This window comes from Musa acuminata, chromosome BXJ2-9, assembly GCF_036884655.1.
Source record: "Musa acuminata AAA Group cultivar baxijiao chromosome BXJ2-9, Cavendish_Baxijiao_AAA, whole genome shotgun sequence".
NCBI classification, from domain to species: Eukaryota; Viridiplantae; Streptophyta; class Magnoliopsida; order Zingiberales; family Musaceae; genus Musa; species Musa acuminata.
Window position 1 is genome coordinate 1,833,782 of NC_088346.1, and position 21,624 is coordinate 1,855,405.

Below are 21,624 nucleotides of genomic sequence, written 5' to 3' on the forward strand. Positions count from 1 at the left end.
CATCTCTGCCCAAAAGGCATTTAAGCATATGATCCAGGAACTAAGCTTTTAAATGGATCAACAGGTCTAATACAACATTCTTAATCATGGAAATCATACAAAGAAAACAAAATCAAACAAGCTTAAAGATCATTAATTTTACACAACAAAGTCCACTGGGCAAAACACATTCAAGCATCATCTCCACTGGTGACATGCACATCAACCCCCAGAACTAGACATTCACATATCACACCATGAACTTGATCATCTCCCTCACCTGCAAAAACCAAAAAGCAATTTGCATTAGGACAATTACAAATATGCTCATAGTTACATCTATAGCACCCTTATACATGACCCCTATTCCTTGAAAGCTCAAAAAATATACTGATCCAACAATTTATAGTGAAAAACATAGTTTAATTGGTTTCTCTGAACCATTAGATTGAGGAAGCTTAATGTGCCTCTGTACAATCCAAAGTTATTATTTCTAACCATGAACTATATTTGAACTATAACCAAATTCATATTCAGCAAAGAAACATGTAAATCAACAAAGAAGCCAAAGATTTTTTCTTTTCATTAAACAAATCAAATATCCTAAGAGTATCTATAAAGAACCAAAGGGCATAAAGTCAGAGTTACTCACTTGGGTTCTAGTCTGGAAGAAGGTGCAGTGCCACTGTAGTCGAAGGGCTCATTGCTATATGGATGCCGAACAGAGCTTCTGCTTGCACCTGCACAACTCATAGAATTGGATGCAGAATCAGCATTTGGGTTCATGCCAGCCAACTGCAGAATGTTCTCAATCTCTTTCACCACCTCACCCATGGTGGGTCGGTCAATTCCTGATTCTTCCACACATTTCATTGCCAACTCGACAAATTTCTCAAACCCAACAAGTCTGTTGCCCAAACCAAGTGCAGGATCGATGAGCTCATGAAGGCCATACAAATCTTTTGACTCGTCCATCGTACACCTTACTTCTCTTACAACATAGCGGCCATGCTCTATAGGTTTCTTTGCAGTTACCAACTCCAGTAATAAGACCCCAAAGCTATACACATCACTCTTCTCAGTCAACTGTTGAGTCATGTAATATTCAGGATCTAAGTAGCCCTATGTTCACAACAAAAACCATTTCGAAAGTTAGAACCAACAATATCATCGTGATGCCTATAGAAATTCTCTTTAGAAAGTTCAAAAAATGGATAATAGTTGAACACCAACCATGGTTCCTTTCACTTGTGTGCTGACATGACCCTTTTTCTCGTCTCCAAGTGGCTTAGAAAGTCCAAAATCAGAAACTTTTGCATTCAAATTTTCATCCAGAAGGATGTTGCTGGATTTAATATCTCTATGTACTATGGGAGGACTAGCAAGCTCATGCAGGTAAGCAAGACCTCTAGCTGCACCAAGGGCAACTCTGAGCCTCCTTTTCCAATCTAAACGGACTCCAGATTTCCCTGCATGTGATATGCTACCATGTAAAAATGAGGCAATCGAGATAATACCCAATGATAAGGGATGGAGAAAGGAACTAAAGTTGACTGAAGAGATTCCATTTTGTAGATATGCATTATTGATGTAAAGGAGGATCCTATATGCATAAAATGCATGTCCTTCAGTAATTATTTTTTCCAATGTTTAGTTAATTTGATGATAATGAGGAAAACTTTGGAGAACAATAGTAAATTCTACAGCAATCTTCCTCATTACAGTGAAATGAAAACTCGGAGGCAAGGTTATAAATATGAATTAAGGCTCTAACCAGAAACAATTCAAGACTATTTGCAGTTTGGCCAACATTAGAAAAAAATAGTCATATTTTCTGCCAAATAAATAAATTAGGAAAAAGTGACTATTCAACATGAGACGTTTTCAAGGCTCATAAATAATTGTCCTACATAAGGCAACTAGGAATTCTTAGTCATGACTGGTTAGACAAACAATTTCAGCTTTATTACGAAATGATTCGGTTCAGATTCTTAAGACAAATAGGTTATTGAGCAAACCAATGAGCCACAGTCTAATACCTCATCAACAATCAGTTCCAAGTATCTGCAATGCTATCACAATCTTCTTCAAATACTGTTACAATAAATACAGTGGCTTCACTAACACATTACTTGTGCAAATAGAGGAAATGCATATAGGAGCAGCTAAAAAGGAATGCCTCATTTGGTAAAATTTGTGTGCTTCCTTAAGAGCTCTACAGAACCGGAAAAAGAGATACATTGATCCAGAAGATGACAATAGTTCATTTCTCTGTGTACTTAGTCTTGCTGTTGAATAGGAATCATCAGAACATGCACAAGAGTTAGTCAAGTACCTGATAAGCTTTCTTTCAGTGTACCATTTGGAACATAATCGTAGACCAGTATCTGTTCATCTTGATCAAAGCAGAAACCAGCCAAACTAACAAGGTTCTTATGGTGAACTCTTGAAAGTAGTTCTACTTCAGTGTTAAATTCAAGCACACCCTGTGTGGAACCCTCCTGTGCCCTTTTGACAGCAACAAGTTGACCATTACTGAGTACTCCTTTGTAAACCTGTAAGATTAGATCCACCATTGTCTTTTTATTTTTTAATTTTTAGTTTGATAAAAAATAATATTATTTTTACTAATTGTCTATGGAAAATATAGTAATAATATCAACAAATTATTCATCCCCTAAGCCTTCATATGCAAATATAATATTTCATATTCATACTCTTGCAACTTTCTGAGCATGTTAACTTTATAAGATGATTGCATCTTCTAATAGAACCGTTTCGGACAATTCAGCTCTTATAAAAGAAAATAAGAACAAATAGCTAGGAAAATCATGACACAAATAACATGTAGTTATTGAGAATAATAGCTTGGTTTGCATATCGAGGAGAATATCTTATTCATAATTGTTTATCTTTTATCATTGGCAAACAAGGGAAATATGGTGGAAGAGGACTCATTTATGGGACATTAACCCTTCCCAAGCCTCATATTAGTGGGAGCCTCATGCACTGATTTTTTTTTTTTACCTGAAAAATCATTGTGCTTATATATTCTTTTCTGCAAAACATTTTCACAAAGGAGCTTGATATTAATGGTTTTAAAAAATGCATTTCAGAAGTCACCATCTCATTGTAGCTATTCATTGTACCTTTTTTGAAGTAATCTTTTTCTTTTATTCCCTAGAATCAGGTTGCTTCTATTCTATCAAAGCATGCTTCTATTCTATCAAAGCTTATATGAATTACTTCCTCCTTGGTTCTAAAACAAGATTTGATTAAAATACAATCAGATGTCAGAACATAGCAACCATAATGGTTGGGACATTACAGCTTCTTGTTGTTGTTGGGAATATCAGATACAATCTAAGCGAATGCGCACCCCCCCCACCACCAAACAAGAATTAATGAAACAACGTACTCGTTTAAGATGTAAACAACATAAATATGTAATCCAAAGAGTGACCATCTGATGAGTAGGAATTACCTTTCCATATCCACCATCTCCAATCTCATTGGCTTCTGAAAAGTTATTAGTGTACTTCTTTACATCATTGAATGAAAAATGTCTTGCACCTTTTAACTGCGGAATGCTGCTGCTGCTGCTGCCTTTTGTGAAGTCCCAGGATCCTAAAAGTAAGAAAGCATACTGCTAAATTGAAGAAGCCAGATGAAATCAAATTAGTTGAAAACGTATAATGTTACTTTATATAAACTCTCACCAGAAGCCTGTCTTCTCTGTGAAGTTCTTTTCACTTTTCTTCTCTGTGTAATGACAAATGCCACACAACCAATAAATACTAGAGCAAGTGCTGCTGCTCCAGCTGCTGCTCCAATAATCACAGGCAGGTGATTTGATTTCTTACTTGTTGCAATTTCTGCATGGATGCATCATTTATACAAAAACAGATAATTTAAAATGCCATCAACTGTTTTCATTAGTAATCTAAAAGTGGTTGAGTACCCAAAATTACCAGGTGCAGCAGGGTATGCTTGTCCTATGAAGTAGAATGGCCCAAAAATCTTTGGAGGCTTGAAAGTTTGATTGCTTAGCATAAAGCCAAGTGTAGAAACATCTACTTCACTAAAACGTGTTTTGCCACTTGGAAAGACTTGCAAATTCATTTCCAGATTGTTAAAGGAATTCACAAAAGAGTTATTAAGAGACACAGAATCTACAGGAACCTTTTTTAGAAATGAAGCTTTTAGTTCCCGTTCCAAGATATGGTAATAAGTGGTATTCTGAAGGTCTGAGTATGAAGGAGATCTGAAATAAAGAGTGCCTGTATATGGATATGCACAACTACAGTTAGGACTGAGGTTCTGATCTGAAGCACAAGCAACTGGCACACAGTTCTGTGGAGTTGAATATGGAGGAGCAGATAGTTGTGGAATTTTACAGTAGGGTATATCATCGTGTTGGTCACAGGCTGGATTCCCCACAAGTCTGCAAGTAAATGAGTAGAACAATTCAAAGTCTGGCATAGAGAAAAACGGTGGTATACACAAAGTCACAAACTACTATTTCCCTACAACAACACATTAAAGAGGTCATCGTATATTATATATAGGTTCACATGATGTTAATTGTAGAAGGAAGAAAAATACAATTTTAGCTCTTGAAGTGGTGTTATGTAGGAAGTGTCTTACATAAGTTTCTTACTGTATCCTCCTCCAAGTACTATGGAAGATATGTTATTGTCCTGCAAATCAATCAGTTCTAGCTGACTGTTCTCAATTGCTGAAACGTCAAAAGAGCCATTGAAACGGTTACCTTTCAGCCTCCTGCATCGATTAGATCAACAAATCAGCTAACATAAAGATCTAACTGTAACTTGAAGAGAATATAAATACAGTTGGTATTTGTATTCATGTGCAGAATAAAATTTGAAGATTCAGCTGCTAGACTTTTTGAATTTCCATGGTCCTGCACATGCACCTACATGGACAGAGAGGGGAGAGAGAAAAATCATCATATACAATTATACATTACATTGTTCATGTTTCACTCACACAGTCTGTAATGGTGAATAGTTGAATATTGCTGGTGGAATCTGCCCTCCTATTCTTGAGTATTCCAGATATCTGCAATAAAAGAGAGACATTATATTAAAAACAATTATGTTTCTATAGATCAACAGGAAAACATAATGTACCTAGCTCTATATGAATGTTCCAGAATATTTTAGAATGGACATTTTTAACCTGATTTGATTCAAATTTGAAGTGCACATGAAAAATAAAGACATTTTTACATGATCAACTCCTGCATTCGAAATATCAATCAATGAGCATACAAAGAGTGGTGCTTGAAACTGTTGGACCTTGTATGGAGCTAGCTAGTTAAGCACTCAAAATGGAACAATCTCCTAGTGGGTGATAATTGACAAATAGTCATAACTACTGAAGGGCAGTGGAGAATGATATAGAGTCAGATGAAGGTGATGATCATTTTGTGAAAACAATATTGTCCAAAAGGTGGTGCCAGAAATTAGTGGTGATATAACTGGTAATCGGTAGCCAAATCGAGCAAAATTGTAGTAGGGTAACTATTATTGGTGGTAGTGAGTAATGGCCATTGAACATATTATAAGTTTCCTTTATTTCATACCTTTTGTGAGCAAAAGAAGATACAATATGATCTAAAGTGAGGTGCAGTGTGCATACTATGCTGACGTTTGTGTATGGGTCGACGGCCATTGGATAGGCAAGGAATGACAACAAGAGTCACAAGAAGAAAAAACATGGAATGCTACGAAGAGCAGAATAACTTGGAGATTGTGGAAGTTCCTTTCAGACTATTATAGGATGCATTAAAAAAGAAAATAGGCATCGTTAAAGTCAATACTCACTTCTGAGAGTGCCATGAAAACATCATATTGCATAAAACTAGACAACTAAAACTCAAAACTAACAGTCAGGGCTTTAAAACTCCATACACATAGGAGTCACTGTCTCATATTTATAAACTTTAGTTCTATCCGTTAATTAACAATAAGGGAGACACAAAATTCCCTTTAACAAAAAGGAATAATAAAGGAATGAAAAAAATGATAGGATATAGATGAAAAGACATGAAAGTTATCTTGCTAAGAATATGTGAAATAGAAAACTTTTCTTTGCAAGGCAAAGGGACAACAGGATTTTTATAGAAAAATAATAATCCTTAAGAAATTACTCTTGTCAACAACTTTTGATAAAAAAATCCAAATTTCCATCTTTCTGATTATCTATTCAAATACAAAGGATACCATACTCAACCAAGTTTGAGATCTTTGGGAATTGTTGACTTGCCGATTGCATCAATCACATTGCAAAATCTATGGTCTACCCACAATGCTAATTTGAAAAAGGCAACCTAAAATGAAATTATGAGAAAAGGCTATTCAAAAGGAAACGATAGATGATTTATGAGTGGCTGTTGCGAGAATCATCAAAACCATGTTGTTTGCTCTTAATCATTCAACAGCATAAAGCTTGGTTTAAATACTGATTAGATTTGTTCTTATTGATAAATATTCATAGGTTTGGCCAAGCATGGACCATATAACCATTATAGTTTGGTATATCAATTTTTTCTTTGTTTTTAGAATGACACCAGGCTGTATAAGTTGATGTACCGCTAAGTATCTTGACGATCCAACAAACTATTAAATCTGGTATCAAAATTGGTATCTCCTCTAAGAAAGATAAATGGATCCATTTACCATAAGAACCTAAATGGTCATGCTATTACCACTAGAAAATGAGCTCTCCGATCAGATCAAGGTTTACTTTAACATAGGCCATGTCAAATGTTTAGGATTAAGAAATATCTCGATACCAGTATACCACCCAAGTGAACTTTTCCCCTCTAATGAAATAAGTTCTCCAAATAAAGTTCTCTAAAAGGGAAATCATAGTTGAACAGCCTCCATCAAGATTTCCTATGTAGTCTGGTATGCATATCAATTTTAAAATACTGAAGAAAAAGAATACTGTCATCTCCAAATTGATTTCTTTTGCAAATGATACTCCAGTAATCAAATCACAGTCCCTATTTATAGAGCTATGTCCTCCTAGAAAAATCTTGATCCCAGCAACCAATCTCCTGGTTGAGCACTTAGAGGAGAAGAAAGATAAACACTTACTGAAATGAAAGCAAAAAATTCATGATAACTATCTTCCCAGTTTACCAATATGTTATTAGGTTCATCAATTAGTGGTTGTAACTTTAGAGATTAAAAGTTCTAAGTTAAATAAGACTAAAATTGAATATATTAACCCTTCTTAGAACCGACATTAAGAGAAACCTTGTGCATAGGGCTGCACAATTTTTAGGACTATGATCAAATATACAACTCTTGAACCAAGAAGAGAATCAATGTTAATTTAAGTAGATTCACAAGGAGTTTTCAGATGTAAAAGTTTTAAATATCTTGAATGTATTATACAGCAGGAAGGAGGGATTGATAAAAATATCACTGATAGAGTTAAAGCAGGAAAGTTTAAGGAAACAGGAGCATCAAGTTTGTTGTGATTGTCATATGCCCCAATTTGGAGAAAAAAATTATATAATGGTTACAAAGTCAACCATGTTTTATGGATCAGGGTTAAACGACATATACAAAATGTTGGTGTCCTAAAATTCTTATTATGGAATTCATCCATATGTTATTACCAGTGTACTTTTGCTGCAAATTAAAATAGATAGTAGTATATAAAAGGAGAGAGAATTACAATGATGTTAAAGAGGGGAGGGTAGAGAACCATGATGGAACATCAGATTCATCAAAGGAGTTGTTGCTCATATCCCTGCAAGGGTATTTGTCAGGTCAGTTTGTATCCAATTGAACATTCTATCAAATAACATTCTTGATGACATGCACAAAGCAACTGACAAATAAACTCAAACTAAAAGCTTCTTGCAAGGGAACATCCAAGACAAACAGGCGTTGTCAGTTAGATCATGCATGACCATTGAGCAGTTGGTGTTCCTAATAATATATTGAAAGGTTCCATGCATAATATTGCATACTTACACAAAGCTGAGTGCACTCATTCCTGTTAGATTTGGCAAAGGACCTGTCAATTGGTTGTTTGCTAGATGCCTATACAATGTCAGCATTGTTCAAGTGTCTTATCAGAACATGTAGATGGAGAAACATACTTATTTATCCCAAAGAAAAATGACTTACAATTCTGCAACTTTAGTAAGATTGTTGAGATTAGATGGAACAGGCCCAGTCAATGAATTCTTGTCCAAACGTCTGTCAAATATGCAACAGTCAACTTTGGTTCTTACCACAAATGCTTCAAGAAAGTATTTATTTCAAGTTTAGGGACTTACAAGACCTCTAGAGTTTCAACAAGTCCCAAAGTGGGAGGGATGGATCCTGTGAGATTATTATTATCAAACAACCTGAGGAATGAACAAGTCAACAGTTTAGATAGCTGAAATTAATGAAATGGTTCCTCAATCGTTGATACTTGGAATAGGTTACAGAAGCTTACACATGTATTAGTTGCATATCGGAGCTGAAAACATTTCTTGGGATGGTTCCAGAAAGTTGATTCAATCCAAAATGGCTGAAATGCACTTTTATGTTATTCATCATAGTTGATTTAAGAATTGGAAGTTAATAAAATTAAATTACAGCATACATACAAGTGTTTGGTATGAGTTAATGAATCCAGACCCGGACTGACTGGGATTGTCCCACTAAGCTTGTTGTCAGCTAAATCGAGCCAATAAAGATTTGACAGATTGCCAATACTAGAAGGTATGCTTCCGGTGAAGCTATTAGAATTCAAGGATCTGCAAGAAAGAAATATTGAGCAACATAAAAAAAATAAGCATGAAAAAATTAAAATTAAAATATCTCTTTTCTCAACGGGAATGTTCAGGCAACCAGTAAAACGAATTTATACCTTTTAAATTAAAAAAATCCATTTTGAGTTTATTTTTGTCCTTTGTTTGAGTAGTTATGCCAGATTTAGATCTCTTGAGTTGATTGATCCTATCTACATGATAGTAATTCCATAAAACGACGAGAGTAACAATAAATCCTCAAAAAACAGCATTGTGTAAGAAAGATGAAATCACTTTTTGTATTATCAATTTCTACGTCTCAGGTACGCTAGGATCTCTCTTTCACCTTAATTTTGTCAGCTACTACACTTGCCTTAGTACTTCAATAATTTTCTGTTGATATGCAAGCACAGATGGTTTCATCGCCAATGAATGGTTCAAGACAAAAATGCAAAGGTTTGGAGTATCTTTATCTTACAAAAAGGTCAAGAGTGAAAGAGAGCCTATCTCGGGTGGTATTTCACCAGAGAAACTGCAGCCAACAAGTATCCTGGAAAGAAGAATGGCAACATAATCAAGATATAAGACTGCAGATATGAACATAAATATATGACTGGTTCAGATTGTTTACAGGTTTACAAGTTTACTCAAACTCCCAATTGATGATGGAAGGCCACCAGTCAAACCCTTGTTGTAAGACAAATCCCTACAAGTGGTAAATTCAGGTAGATCATTAAAATATCAAGGATTTCAGGAGAATTATGAATAGACCAACAAAAATCAGCTAAAGAAACAAAAAATGAGACTGTTGGCTCTGGCTACATTATTCAAGAATCATGTTTCAACAGCTTAATTACCACAGAAAGAAAGAAAACACATAATATCATCGAGTTAATCAACATCATGTCATCAAGAAGCAAAATAAGATAATATGAGAGCACAACACTCAAAAGAGGACATGATAGTAGAGAACTCACAAAGCTTGCAGCTCGGTCAAATACTGGATGTCTCCAGTAAGTGTTCCTTTCAGTCCCAAGCTGGATAGAGTTCTGAGAACATATGTATATACATGACAGTCAGATTGTTCCAAGTGATGCAGTTAACTTTACAATTAAGCCAATAAACTTAAATAAACTATTTGTTTGAGGACTCACATGGAGGTTACACGTGATTCGTTGTTGCAACTTATACCAACCCAATTGTCACCACAAGGATCGGAACTTCTCCAATTGGATGGGGTGTTCTTCCACAGCGCGGCAAGGGCATTCAGAGCAGCAGCTACAAGGAAAATGAAGATACATTAGAGATAAACCTAAAACAAGAACCAAAAACTGCCTAAACCGAATATTTGTTATTTAGCTCTGTTATAGCTGCAAGCCCATTTTGATCTGTCATAGCTGCACCACCAAGAAGCATGTGCAAGTGTTTCTTAGGACTACGAACATGCATAACTTCAGATCCCTGTCTACCATAATGTGGAGGACTTGAGGCTTTCTTTGACTAAAGATGTCATAAGAAAATAACATCATTAGAAATGACTGGCGAACTCTGCTAAAAAAGGATCCACTGGCAAAGAACCTTAGAGGCTTCCAAAAATATGCTGTAACTAGAGAAAGTGACTATGAAACTCCTTAATTATTAGTAATCTTGATCACCATTCAATTTGCAATTCAAATGAAGTTAAACTCCAAGCAATGCTTTGATGAGTGCAGATAAATGAAATTAGATCTTGTTACGAATCAAACAGAGGAGCAATACCAGTGGCTTTCAGACTGAAAGATATGGACCAATCACTACCAAAGAAGTCCAGAAATAGCATACCATCTTGACTGTCGGTGTCTGAAGTCACCACCAACATTTGAGTGAGAAAGCCAAGGAGAAAAACTAAACATCTGTGATGCGCTAGCCTCCTGCTCCAACTGCAGTGTCTCCAGATGCATGGGGATGCCATTGCTAATACGGCAGAGCTTCAACGCCAGAAGACTTCTTGCGAAAACAATCTGCAGAACAAGTCCGTCTCCTCGCTTCGGCAGATCAGTTGAGACCCATCGTTTGCTCCCGCAACTCCATTGTGATCACTGTCTCCAACCTCCTGCCGCAATGCACGCATGTTAAGTTTATCATGACAAGTTCTGTTGACGAAGAAGAAGTCCATGACCAAGTAAGAGCTAATAATATATCCATTATCTATTTCTTGTGGATCCATCAGGCCAACTGCTACCTAGACCGAGTCAAAAGTCAACCAACCAAGATCGAATGAGAAAGCCAAAGCAGGTGAGCTCCCATCACCGGGCGATCGTTTCTGCTTTGTGGAATTGCTGCATGTCACGTCCTTTCTTTTCTTACCATTCAAGAAAGTGTGGACCCATTAATTTATCATGTTGATGGCTTGAATGTTTCCGCGTACACCCTCGCATCATGAACTGAATTGTTTGCTAACACAACTGCTGTCAGCTTCAGTGTCGGAGCCCTCAACTCTGGCCAGACATGAAAGATTCATTACCCGATGACATGTCAAGCATCAAAGAGGACAAATATGTACATTGTACATAAAGAATTCTCCTCGAGCACTCAAACAACTGCAAAGGCATTATCTTCAGATATGAATGATATCATGTGGCAGCTTTCAGAGAGGCAAACAAATAGGGCATTTCCTGACGAAGTCCAGATTGTCTCAGAAACAGCAGCAAGGATGGTGAATAGAAGATGATCAAGTAGACACGAAGCAAGTCTGATCATGGCATCGCATATGATGACTTCGCTAGTCTTGGTTGATATTTTCCAAGATAAGGCTGTATTCTGCTGACGATGAATGCTTGCTCCGAAATTAACATGATGTATGCATTCCATACTTTTAACATTACATGTAGCAGTTTCACACTATAGAAGCACAAGGCCATTGCTTTAAGAACAATAAGTAGCCTGACTCCAAGAACCCTCTCAGGAACACAACACACGTTCTCTCGTAGAGAATGGTACAAACAACAGTCAATAGTCAGAACCACCCTTTTATCGTCAGATATACTTACAAGCACAAAGGGAAAACATGAATTAGATTACAACAGGAAGATATATAATTAACTCAAATCATTGCATGCCCTGCAAAGAAACCAATATTTTGATTTCTGGTATTTTGCAACATGGATTTGTTGAGTATGTCATATTTCGTATATGTTTGTGCACCTAATCTGAGGTGCTAAAGTCAACTGTGCAGAAGAATGGAGTTCAGGTATGTTCTCTTTTTCTTCCATTGAACAGGAATGATGCCAAATCTCTGTCGAGTCCAGAGACCTCAGACAGTGGCACAGGAATTTGAATGTTATATAAATGAGAACTGTGACAATTATTTGTAACTAGTAAGCAAGATGTATGGGAATCTCTTGCAGCTGAAACTTTCCCACTCTTCGTTCTAAGCAGTCTCAACTTCCCAGCTGGATGGTTCTCCATTCCACAAGGACCGCAGCTGTGGATAAGTATTCCACCAAACTCTCAAAATACACCAGATTGCAAATAAACTATTACCTGCAAAAACAGAAGAAAAAAAACAAAAGCTTGTGCGTGTCAGAGCCATAACACAAGGGTGCACCAACATTTACACCGTATGAAGCAAAACACCAAGGACAAATAAAAAAGAATGACTTATAGATAATCCTGTCTTTTGGTGGGTATATTAATTGTTTCATGCTGCACTGTATCTTAAATTCAAAAATTAGCCTGAAGAGTTTCTGCTTCATAGAAACATAATAAGTGAGGTCAAACAGGCAGTTGACACATGAACCCACTCGATTTACTGGCTAATTCAAGCACGATGTTTAACAGAAGTGAAAATTAAATGCAGCACAACAAACAGTCATTCAGTTTATGCAATAACAGGCTTGCAGTTGTAGCTGATCCATATATAATGTCTAAAAGAATAGCTTAAAGACAACTGATCGAGCATCTTCAATGGACAAAGACCTAAAACAGGCCATTTTCTACTAAATTTATCATAAATAATTTATATTTTACACTTTAGTTGTAGCCAAGCTTTTTTTTTTTCCCCTCATGGTCCTTGATACATCATATTTTTCTCCCTTGTCATGGAGCATTTGTTGAAATATATCTATCAATCATTAAAATATAACCTATTTATTAGACAAAATAAATCTTCCAGATTAAGTAGTAACAAAAAATTTTGTTGACACAACCCAGTGACACAGTACCAACTCAAAGTCACTTATACTGTTTTTCAGATATCTTAATTTTATTTTAAAATCAGCTAGACTCAATTTGTTACCACAAAAAAAGTTCAATTTTACATATAAAAGATACATCTAACATACTGTGTGCCTATAGCTACAAGATAGACAATCTAGGATCGATGTTAAGAGACCATGACAGTTACACAGACCTAAAATGTGCAACTAAATCATCCCTGGTCCAGTATCTGCTCCATCTTACTTTCTATCATACTGCATTTGTTCCTATGTTTCACATTAACCGCCCTCAATGAATTTTAGCAAATTTGCTATTCTTCTTACAACAGTGAGGAAAGACCATAATGATTCCTCTGAATCACTATTCCTAGACACAAGAGGCATATCTTCCTAACTTAATTTCTTTTTTAACTATTTGATCAAGGCGAAGCAGACATCTCACACAAGGCATGCATAAATGACATGGAAATCAGAAATTTCACATCCATGTTGCAAGATTTAAATCGATATATAAACCATTAGTGAATGATTTTCTGACTTATTTCTTCTAGATAGAATGTTGCACTTCCTGTGTCACTAACAAATCTCAGCCCCAACTGACAAGTTAGCATTTTTATTCGTATGAAGCCGATCACTTTTGTTTGTTCTTTTATGTGTCATAGGGAGCTAACAAAGTGGTCATAGGGAGGATGACCCTGCAAGGGTCACACATGGCTTAAGCAAAAATAGAAAAGGCCGTGGGAAAAATGCACAAAAAAAAGCTAGTAGGCACAATTGATAAAGACTTAGAAGAACATTATGTGAATAACATGCATATGCAAAGAAGAAAATTACAGAATTAACATGAATATAGCTCAAGATCGTAATATAACTTGCACCGTTATATCTTCACGAAATGAAGACAAAGCCTGAGGAGGAAAGCAAAAGGAACAACCTTCGATTGATGTCAGTCTCAATCTCGAGTCTAAGTTCGCCCACACACTGCCCTATTAAGCTAAAAAGGAAAAAACAAGAAGAGGCTTGTATTTTCCCAACGAGGGTTCGCCTGAGAAGACGAACGAATCATCAAACAAAGAGAAAAGAAGTACGAAGAAATGGGAAATCATACCAAGGGACATATCAAAGTCGAAATCTTTAGCATGAAAAGAACAGGATTATGACGCAAACAAGAAACCATGCGATTCGGCTCCTGAAAACAAAGAGCTTCGCCATATTCTCCTTGAATCGATAGTCAAAAGTGACTAGAAAACTAACCCACCATCACAAAAAACCCATTGAAGAAAACAACAAATTCTTGAATGGCAAAATTTTGACGGCACAGAAAAAAAAAAAACGAAATGCATATTACCGATCCAAGAAATCGTTAAAAGCCAAATAAATTTCGAATAGACAGCAGCGAGCTGAATCAGAAATCTGCAGAGGAAGAAAAGATCGAATCTTGATGAAGGAGACCCGTCCATATGACGGTGTTATCTGTGGGCGATGCAGGCGACACCGGAACGGCGGCAACCGTGTCGAGGGTAGTGGTGCTTCTTTCCACGCCCGAACGTTATATTGATGGTTATAAGGTAAGCTTTGTTATAAGGAACGCATTCAATGTTATAGACATTTGCACCAACTCTGAAAGAACATTGGAAGGCCTTGAAACATCATTGCACCGGCAGCAACATGATCCTATCGATAAAGAGAGTTGAAGGCCGCTAGAAAAGATTTAATCAAAAACTAAGAAACACTTTTTAAGTTTTCAAGAGCTTATGTCCCCGTTATTGTGAGTGTCTTAATTATATTAACATCTATATAGTTACGAAAGTAAAATATTTAAATTTATTTATACTAATTATATTAGTTTTATTAATAAAAATATAAAATAAATATTATAATATACTTTTAACGTTCAATAATGGACGAGTGGTGACAGACAGTGACACCATTAGCGTTGACACCGAAACAATAACGCTATAACGCCACTCGCCTCCTCAAGGAACGTGTCGACGCAGATGGTGATGGTCGCTTCCCATCCCCTTGCTCCCTCCACCATCCCATTCTTTTGGGAGTAGCATCCCGGAATCTCCAAATCCCTCTTCCACTCCATCATAACTGAGGATTCTTCTGCCCACCCCCTCCTCACTCCCCCGGTCCACTCCCACTCGGAACTCTCCACCACGTGCAAGAAGTGCTCTGTTGCCTCCCCTAACCTGTTCGTGGCCGTGCTCGCCCTCTGCTCCAATGGCCTCCTGCACGATGACGACAATGTGGACGAGTTTTGGTTAGTGCTCGACACTGCACCACATAAGGCAGCGTCCATCATGTGGGAGACCATTGGAGCAACTAGGTCAACGATGGACACTGCACCACAAAGGGCGACGTTCCATAGTGCGAGAGGCTATTGGAGCAATTGGGTTAGCAATAGACGACGTGCTACAAAGGGTGACGTCCATCGTGCAAGAGGCCATTGGAGCAACTGGGTTGACCCCTTTATGGTGCAACGTTGGGCACTAACCAAAGATCATTCACATCATTGCCATCATGCAAGAGGCCATTGGAGCAAAGGACGAGTACGATCCGAACGGATCAGGGGAGGCGGCAGAGCGCTTATTGCATGTGGTGGAGAGTTCCAAATGGGAGTGAACTAGGGGAGGGATGGGGAGGAGGGGGTGGGTAGAGGCGTCCTCAGTTACGATAGGATGGGAGAGGGATTTAGAAATTCTAAGACAATACTCCTAGGAGAATGGGATGGCAGAAGAGCGATGGGATGGGGAGCGACCACCACCATCTGCATCGACACACTCCTCATGGAAGCATGTGGCATTGTAGTGAGAGCGGACCTTATCATCATTGGAGATAGCCAGACAACTGCTTCGGTGTCACCATTCGCCACCACTGATGTCATCCGCCACCAAACATTAAAATTATCATTTTTATCATTTGTTTTCATATTTTCATTGATAAAACTGACATCATTAGTAAAAATAGACTTAGATGTTTTACTTTTGTAGCTATATGAATCCTAATATAATTTTTGAAGTGTAAGAATCGAAACATTAAAGGTAACTAACTACGTAAGGTAACATGTAATTAATCCCGTTTGCAATGATACATAGGGTTGAGAAACATCGTTGGATGCATATAAAGATCTCAAATAAGAGGAAGTATATACAAGAGGTAAAACGATACAGCTTATAAGTGGATAGATACCACGATAAATGTAAATGTTAATGATGTGTAATCTAAAAGACTTGAAAGTAAATAATGTATTCATAAGTTTTGACAACCACAACCATTTGAGCATATCATGATAGTATTTGTTGTGCTCGGATTTGGTAGGCTCAGTGGCTGCTGGACGAATTCAACAAAATAAATTTTCACCATGTTCCTAAAAACACTTGAGCTAAAATTACTAAAAATGAAGCCACTATAAATTTTCTCCCAACAGAATCTCATTATCTAGTCAATGATTTCTTTGTCATAAAAACACAGGCTATTTAGGAAAAAAAATCACAATATGGTCTTGGCAAAGACTAACACACAACTGCAGCAAGGCATTAGCTATCAAATGAGACAAAAAGCTCTGGCAAATTCAGAAAGAAAAGCTGATGCTCAACTGGGAAAACATCAAATATAGAACAAGAAAAGTTCATCCACTGCAGTAACCAACAGGTAACTTTCAACAGATAAGCACATGGATATTCTTTTCTTAGGATTTATAGCACAATTGACCTCTATAAAGAACATGATATCAGTGTATCTTTTGTGTTATTTAGAGAATGTCCAATCCATAAATGATATAGGCATCTGATAAGAAATTATAATGTCCTTTGATTCTCACTCATGCAATTGCACTTGAGATTTTGAAGGGTAACTAGTATATTGTCATTAATATAGAAGCCAATGATCCTATGAAATGCTTAATCCTTAGATTATCCTGGAGAGATTTACCAGGAGATGCTTAATCCTATGAAATGAAAACATATTGTTCAGAGCAAAAGTGTGCTATGATAAACCATACACATAACAATAAATGATACTATCAGTTGTGCTGGTAATATTGTAGCCTTTATGTTTTTGGTAATCAATTAGTGCACTTGTACCCTTCTATCTATATGCATGGACAATAGAGTATTCAGATATATTTTGTAATAGGTACAAAACATCTCTGGAAATGTCAATAAGTTTCAAGGGAAGTTTGGTCTTCCTCTCTGTGTAGATTTGACCATACAAATTAAAAGATCAGCAATTTCTAGAATACTAGCTAATTTATATGTCTCACCCTCAGCTAAGTCATAGAAGAATGACCGGATGATGTTAGCACTGGGAAAAGATGAAATATATTCACCAGATTAAATGCACCATACTTTGAACATAAAGAGAAACTTGTATGAAGATATTTCTAGTCATTTACAAGAAGAAAAAACCACCAACCCAAGTCAGAATATTAGGATTAACTAAACTCGTAAACAACAACAAAACAGTTCATAAATTCCCAACCAAAGACTTCTTTGGTAAGAAAAGTATAATTTCCATAAATTGATAATCAATAAATAAACAACAATCATCTCCCAGGTTCCAGGAAGTATGTGAAAGCCAACCGTGATATGAATTGTAATCAGTAACCAGATTCAGTGGCACTGAAAGTCAACATGAGCCATGTAACACAATTAGTTGCCATCAGAAAGTTTGCAGCATATTAAAAAAACAAAATTTCAAATCTCAATTCTACCATTTCAAGAAGTATCAGGTTCAGTAAAAGCTGTAATTTAAAGAAGAGATATACATGTTACAGCAAGAAAAGAGACTTCAATCGTCATCATGGATTCACCAATATTCTGGTGACCTAAAGTCATCACCGGGTATAGCAGTAGAATATGTTCTAGAAACATGTTGCTTTTCACTGAGCATACAAGAAAATTTTTGAATCAGAGAAAAAGCTCCCCAAGAATGAACAACTCTGCAATATTCTTCCTAAAATTCCATGTTAGTCAACTCTGCTGCGCCAATAGTAAAAAAGCAATCGTGACCAGTAAAAACAAGCCCAGTTAGTGATAACATAAGATCAAAATTTAAAGGCAACAGAATTAATGATTCCCCTTTGTTCTCTTTGCATTGCTTCTGCACCAGAAAGAAGAAACAGTACAGATGCATTGTAAGATTATGATAGAACCCATATCAGACAGGGGAACAAAAATAGTGCTAAATAATTCATAAGTAGCTCAAACAAAGACTATCACAAGCTTTCTTGTTTGCTTATAACATCCAATAACATCCAAAGACTATCACAGGCATTCTTTTCAACAGCAGGTCCATCTGATTTAATGTAGACTCAAATCATGTGCATAGACATGCTGTTTATATTATATCAGAAGAACATACAGATTCAATGACATAAAAAGAAGGTGTTGGAGAGTATGACAAAGATTGTGACATTCCCTCTCCACAAAACTCTCAATCAAAAACCTTTTTCATGTGTAACCTGGAACTTAGAAATCTTAAAACAAGTTAGATAAAAAAAGAAAAGTTGAAGTTAGGTTAGGTCCAAATAAAATTTGAGATGAATCTTTAAGCAAATTAAAGATAAATATCATGTCGATCTTTACCGCAAACATAAACGGTTGATTAAACACATCCAATAGAAGTTTCTGCTACATTCTGGGGTAGATACGGCAATCAACCCAGTGCTACTGCCTATTTGACTTGTAGATGACATCCCCGTGTTCAACCAGTTGGTTTGAAGCACAAACAATTTAATTCTGGAAACGATGTATAAGATGGATGACTACAAACCTCGTGTAAGCGTCAAAAAGAAGAAATGTCCAATCTCCCTCCATATTCTTATCAGCAGCACATGGGGCAATGAATCAAGCCATTCTCATTGCACTCACCGCACTTCATTTTCTTCTTCTCGGAATCCAACACCTTGCAGCTGCCATTGCAGCCCATGCACATCACAAACCGCAACCCGCCGCAGCCGTCACACCACTTCGTCGCTCTTGGGAGACCCTCCAATATCAGCCCCAACTTCGCTTCTTCTTCCAGTCTCAGGACCTCCTCTGTGCCACCGACGCATCTGCCCTTGATGAAAACAACTGGGACCTTCACCTCCTTCTTCCCCATCAGCACCCGCAGCTCCTCCCTGTACCCCGAGTCCATGGAGATGTCCCTCTCCACGATATGGACGCTGTAGGACTCGAACAAGGACCTGACCGTGTTGCAGTCCTCGAAGGTCTTCCTGATTCCCCTGAGCGTGGTGGTGTACAGGACCACGATGTTCTCCCCTCCTCTGGGGCACTTCTCCTCGTAGGACTGAAGCAAAAGAACGGAATCGCAGACCTTACCTTGCACCACCTTCTTGGTCTGCTCACCTTCCTGGTGGTGTTCTTTCTCGAAGAAAGCGACAAGCTCCGGATCGAACAAGGGAACCAGACTCCGCCTAAACCTCGAATTACCGGAATCCCTCTCCGATTGCTTGCTCCCTGTGCTGTTTGGAGTGCATTTCTTCGAGATAGCCGAGGCAAGGCCGGCCCAAGGTGTGTTGTCTAAGGAACGGAAGGCTTTCGAGATACGGTGGGCGTCAAGATCCGACCTTTTGGGCTCCGACCGCAGCGGGGTGTTCTCCTTGCCGGCGAACCACCTCCTTGGCATGACAGGCGAAAACACAGCCCTCACCGCTGGCGACCGGTGAGCGGGCGGGGATGGTTTCAGCGGCCTCTTCCTCTGCGACGGGGACCGGCTGGGGGTCTCGTCGGCGAGGTCCCCCATTAGCTCCCGCGCGTCGATGACCTCGGAGGGGCGCTCCTCCTCCGCCACGGTCCTCTTTTCATCGAGATGGGGAGAGGGAGACGGCCGCCCCCGCTCCACCTTCGTGGCTGCTTCCGGTTCTACTTCCGTCCCTGCAGGCCCATCCGGGATGCTGGCTCCATCGTCGCCGCGGTCGAGGCTGAGGGCGCCGTAGGTGGTGGAGGTGAGGGAGACGAAGTGGTTGGGGCATTCGCCGGCCGCGGGGTTGGCGTCGCCGGAGAATAGGAGCTCTTCGCCGAGGTCCGCGGCGGCAAGGAGTTTGGAGGAGATGCAGCCCATTTGATTCGCCTGCTCTGCCTCCTCTTCCGCTTCGCCTTCTCTTGAAGCGAGAAGAAAAGCGTACGGTTGGAGTGTTGTGGGTTTGAAATGTGAACGGTTCGGGAGTGGCGCTCGCCGTCTCTCGTTGCTCTAAAACACTCTTCTGTTCATACCCGCTTCCTATACCCCGAAGGAGCTTTGAGGAAACCATCTGGACCCACTGCTTATCTCCAGTGTGCCAGCGAAGCCTGAGATCGGGTGGAGGTAGAGAAGTTATCCACCCTACTGGTCCGATGCCCGAAATGTTTACTCGGAAAGCTTTGCGGAACTCATATGGATCCCAGCATTTAGCTCGAATAGACTAGCGATGCGTCGAATGGGGTAAACACGAGGGGGGTGGGAAAGTTATTACTTCCGCTGCAATAATGTCTTCCAACGGTCTCATTCGAATCCCGAGAAATGGGCTTTGGAGTGATCTCATTTGGGCGCTCTCTTTTAAGGCCCAACAGTCACCCGTTTTAAACTATAAGCCACACTAAATAATATTAATAACAATAATTACCAATAATAATACATAAGATTCTATAGAAACTAAACATAATTTTCTAAAAAAATAAATATTATGGATAAAATCAAATGATTACAGGTGTCGATTAATATGCTAATGACAATTGATACAAAATGCTTAAGCATAAAAGAACAATCTCTTATGAGTTAATTAAAGTCTTAGCCATGAAAGAATAATTCATAGTGTTATAGTCTTTCTCGCTTCGTATTAGGTTATCTCTCAGGTTTTAATAGTATGAGTAAATCATAGCATCACAATTTTTCTCATTTAAATGTATTAGATCAACTCTGACGATTTGATTAGATTATATAACTAACTTATTAACTTTGTTAAATCTAAATCATTGATTTAAAATATTTAAATCTAAATTAATAGTAATACATCGTGTATCATCTTATATATCATTTTAAGTTTTAGATTTGATGTGCAATTAAATTGAGATATTACAGCTTATATAAAAAATTAATATTTTACTCGAGGAATATATATATATATATATACTTTATTCACATCAGATTCAAATATTCAAGTAAAAAACTCATTTTTTCGATAAACTATCACAAAATGAATAATCCTATCAAAAGAATTTTTTTATCTCTTAATTGATGTAATAATAATAATAATAATAATAATAATAATCACGAGTAGAGGATGTGATCCAAATCAATGAGTTGTTACACCTAATAACAAGTTACAAGAAAAAGTCCACCAACCCATCCAATTGCCTATAGGACCACAAATAATATGTTTTATACTTGTAAGGATCTAATTAACTAATTGATATTTTAAGCATACACATTAATATCTTAAATTTTATTGTCATTTCATCACCTAATTGCTACATTATATGCATCTTCTCTTCCTAACTTGCGTTTGTCATTTCCCTGAACTCAAGGAGAAAGGTTGACAAAGGCTTGTTGGCTATTAATGCTGTGGCTTTCTTTAGAAATGGAATGACATCAACACTACATGAATACAAAAAATGAAATTAAGTATTAAATTAGCATAAAACAAAAAAAAAATCTTTTTGTGGATTTTTCATC

General features: G+C 37.6%; 2 protein-coding genes across 2 annotated transcripts; both read right to left on the reverse strand.

The window, feature by feature from the left end:
• Positions 1–4: 4 nt before the first annotated feature.
• On the reverse strand, positions 5–10,876 carry LOC135622354 (leucine-rich repeat receptor protein kinase HPCA1-like). The gene is made up of 20 exons (XM_065124127.1): positions 10,589–10,876; positions 9,922–10,045; positions 9,745–9,816; positions 9,399–9,473; positions 9,246–9,317; positions 8,624–8,773; positions 8,470–8,544; positions 8,306–8,377; positions 8,154–8,225; positions 7,998–8,066; positions 7,696–7,770; positions 4,990–5,061; positions 4,627–4,761; positions 3,951–4,423; positions 3,699–3,854; positions 3,464–3,606; positions 2,315–2,534; positions 1,213–1,448; positions 632–1,101; positions 5–259 (listed from the first exon to the last, which is right to left on the reverse strand). The coding sequence occupies exons 1-20, from the start codon at positions 10,716–10,718 to the stop codon at positions 256–258; spliced, it is 2,895 nt and encodes a 964-aa protein (XP_064980199.1). The 5' UTR covers positions 10,719–10,876; the 3' UTR covers positions 5–255.
• Positions 10,877–18,333: 7,457 nt separating this feature from the next.
• Positions 18,334–20,093, reverse strand: LOC135621989 (uncharacterized protein At3g28850-like). Its single transcript, XM_065123612.1, has one exon. It carries the CDS (start codon positions 20,032–20,034, stop codon positions 18,793–18,795), a length of 1,242 nt encoding a protein of 413 aa, XP_064979684.1. The 5' UTR covers positions 20,035–20,093; the 3' UTR covers positions 18,334–18,792.
• Positions 20,094–21,624: the final 1,531 nt, after the last annotated feature.

Coding starts and splice junctions, on each gene's coding strand:
- LOC135621989 (XM_065123612.1), bottom strand. CDS start 20,034: ATGGGCTGCATCTCCTCCAAACTCCTTGCCGCCGCGGACCTCGGCGAA.
- LOC135622354 (XM_065124127.1), bottom strand. CDS start 10,718: ATGGCATCCCCATGCATCTGGAGACACTGCAGTTGGAGCAGGAGGCTA. Junction 9,474..9,744: donor TTGACCGAGCTGCAAGCTTT/GTGAGTTCTCTA, acceptor TACCACTTGTAG/GGATTTGTCTTACAACAAGG. Junction 3,607..3,698: donor ACAGAGAAGACAGGCTTCTG/GTGAGAGTTTAT, acceptor TCTTACTTTTAG/GATCCTGGGACTTCACAAAA.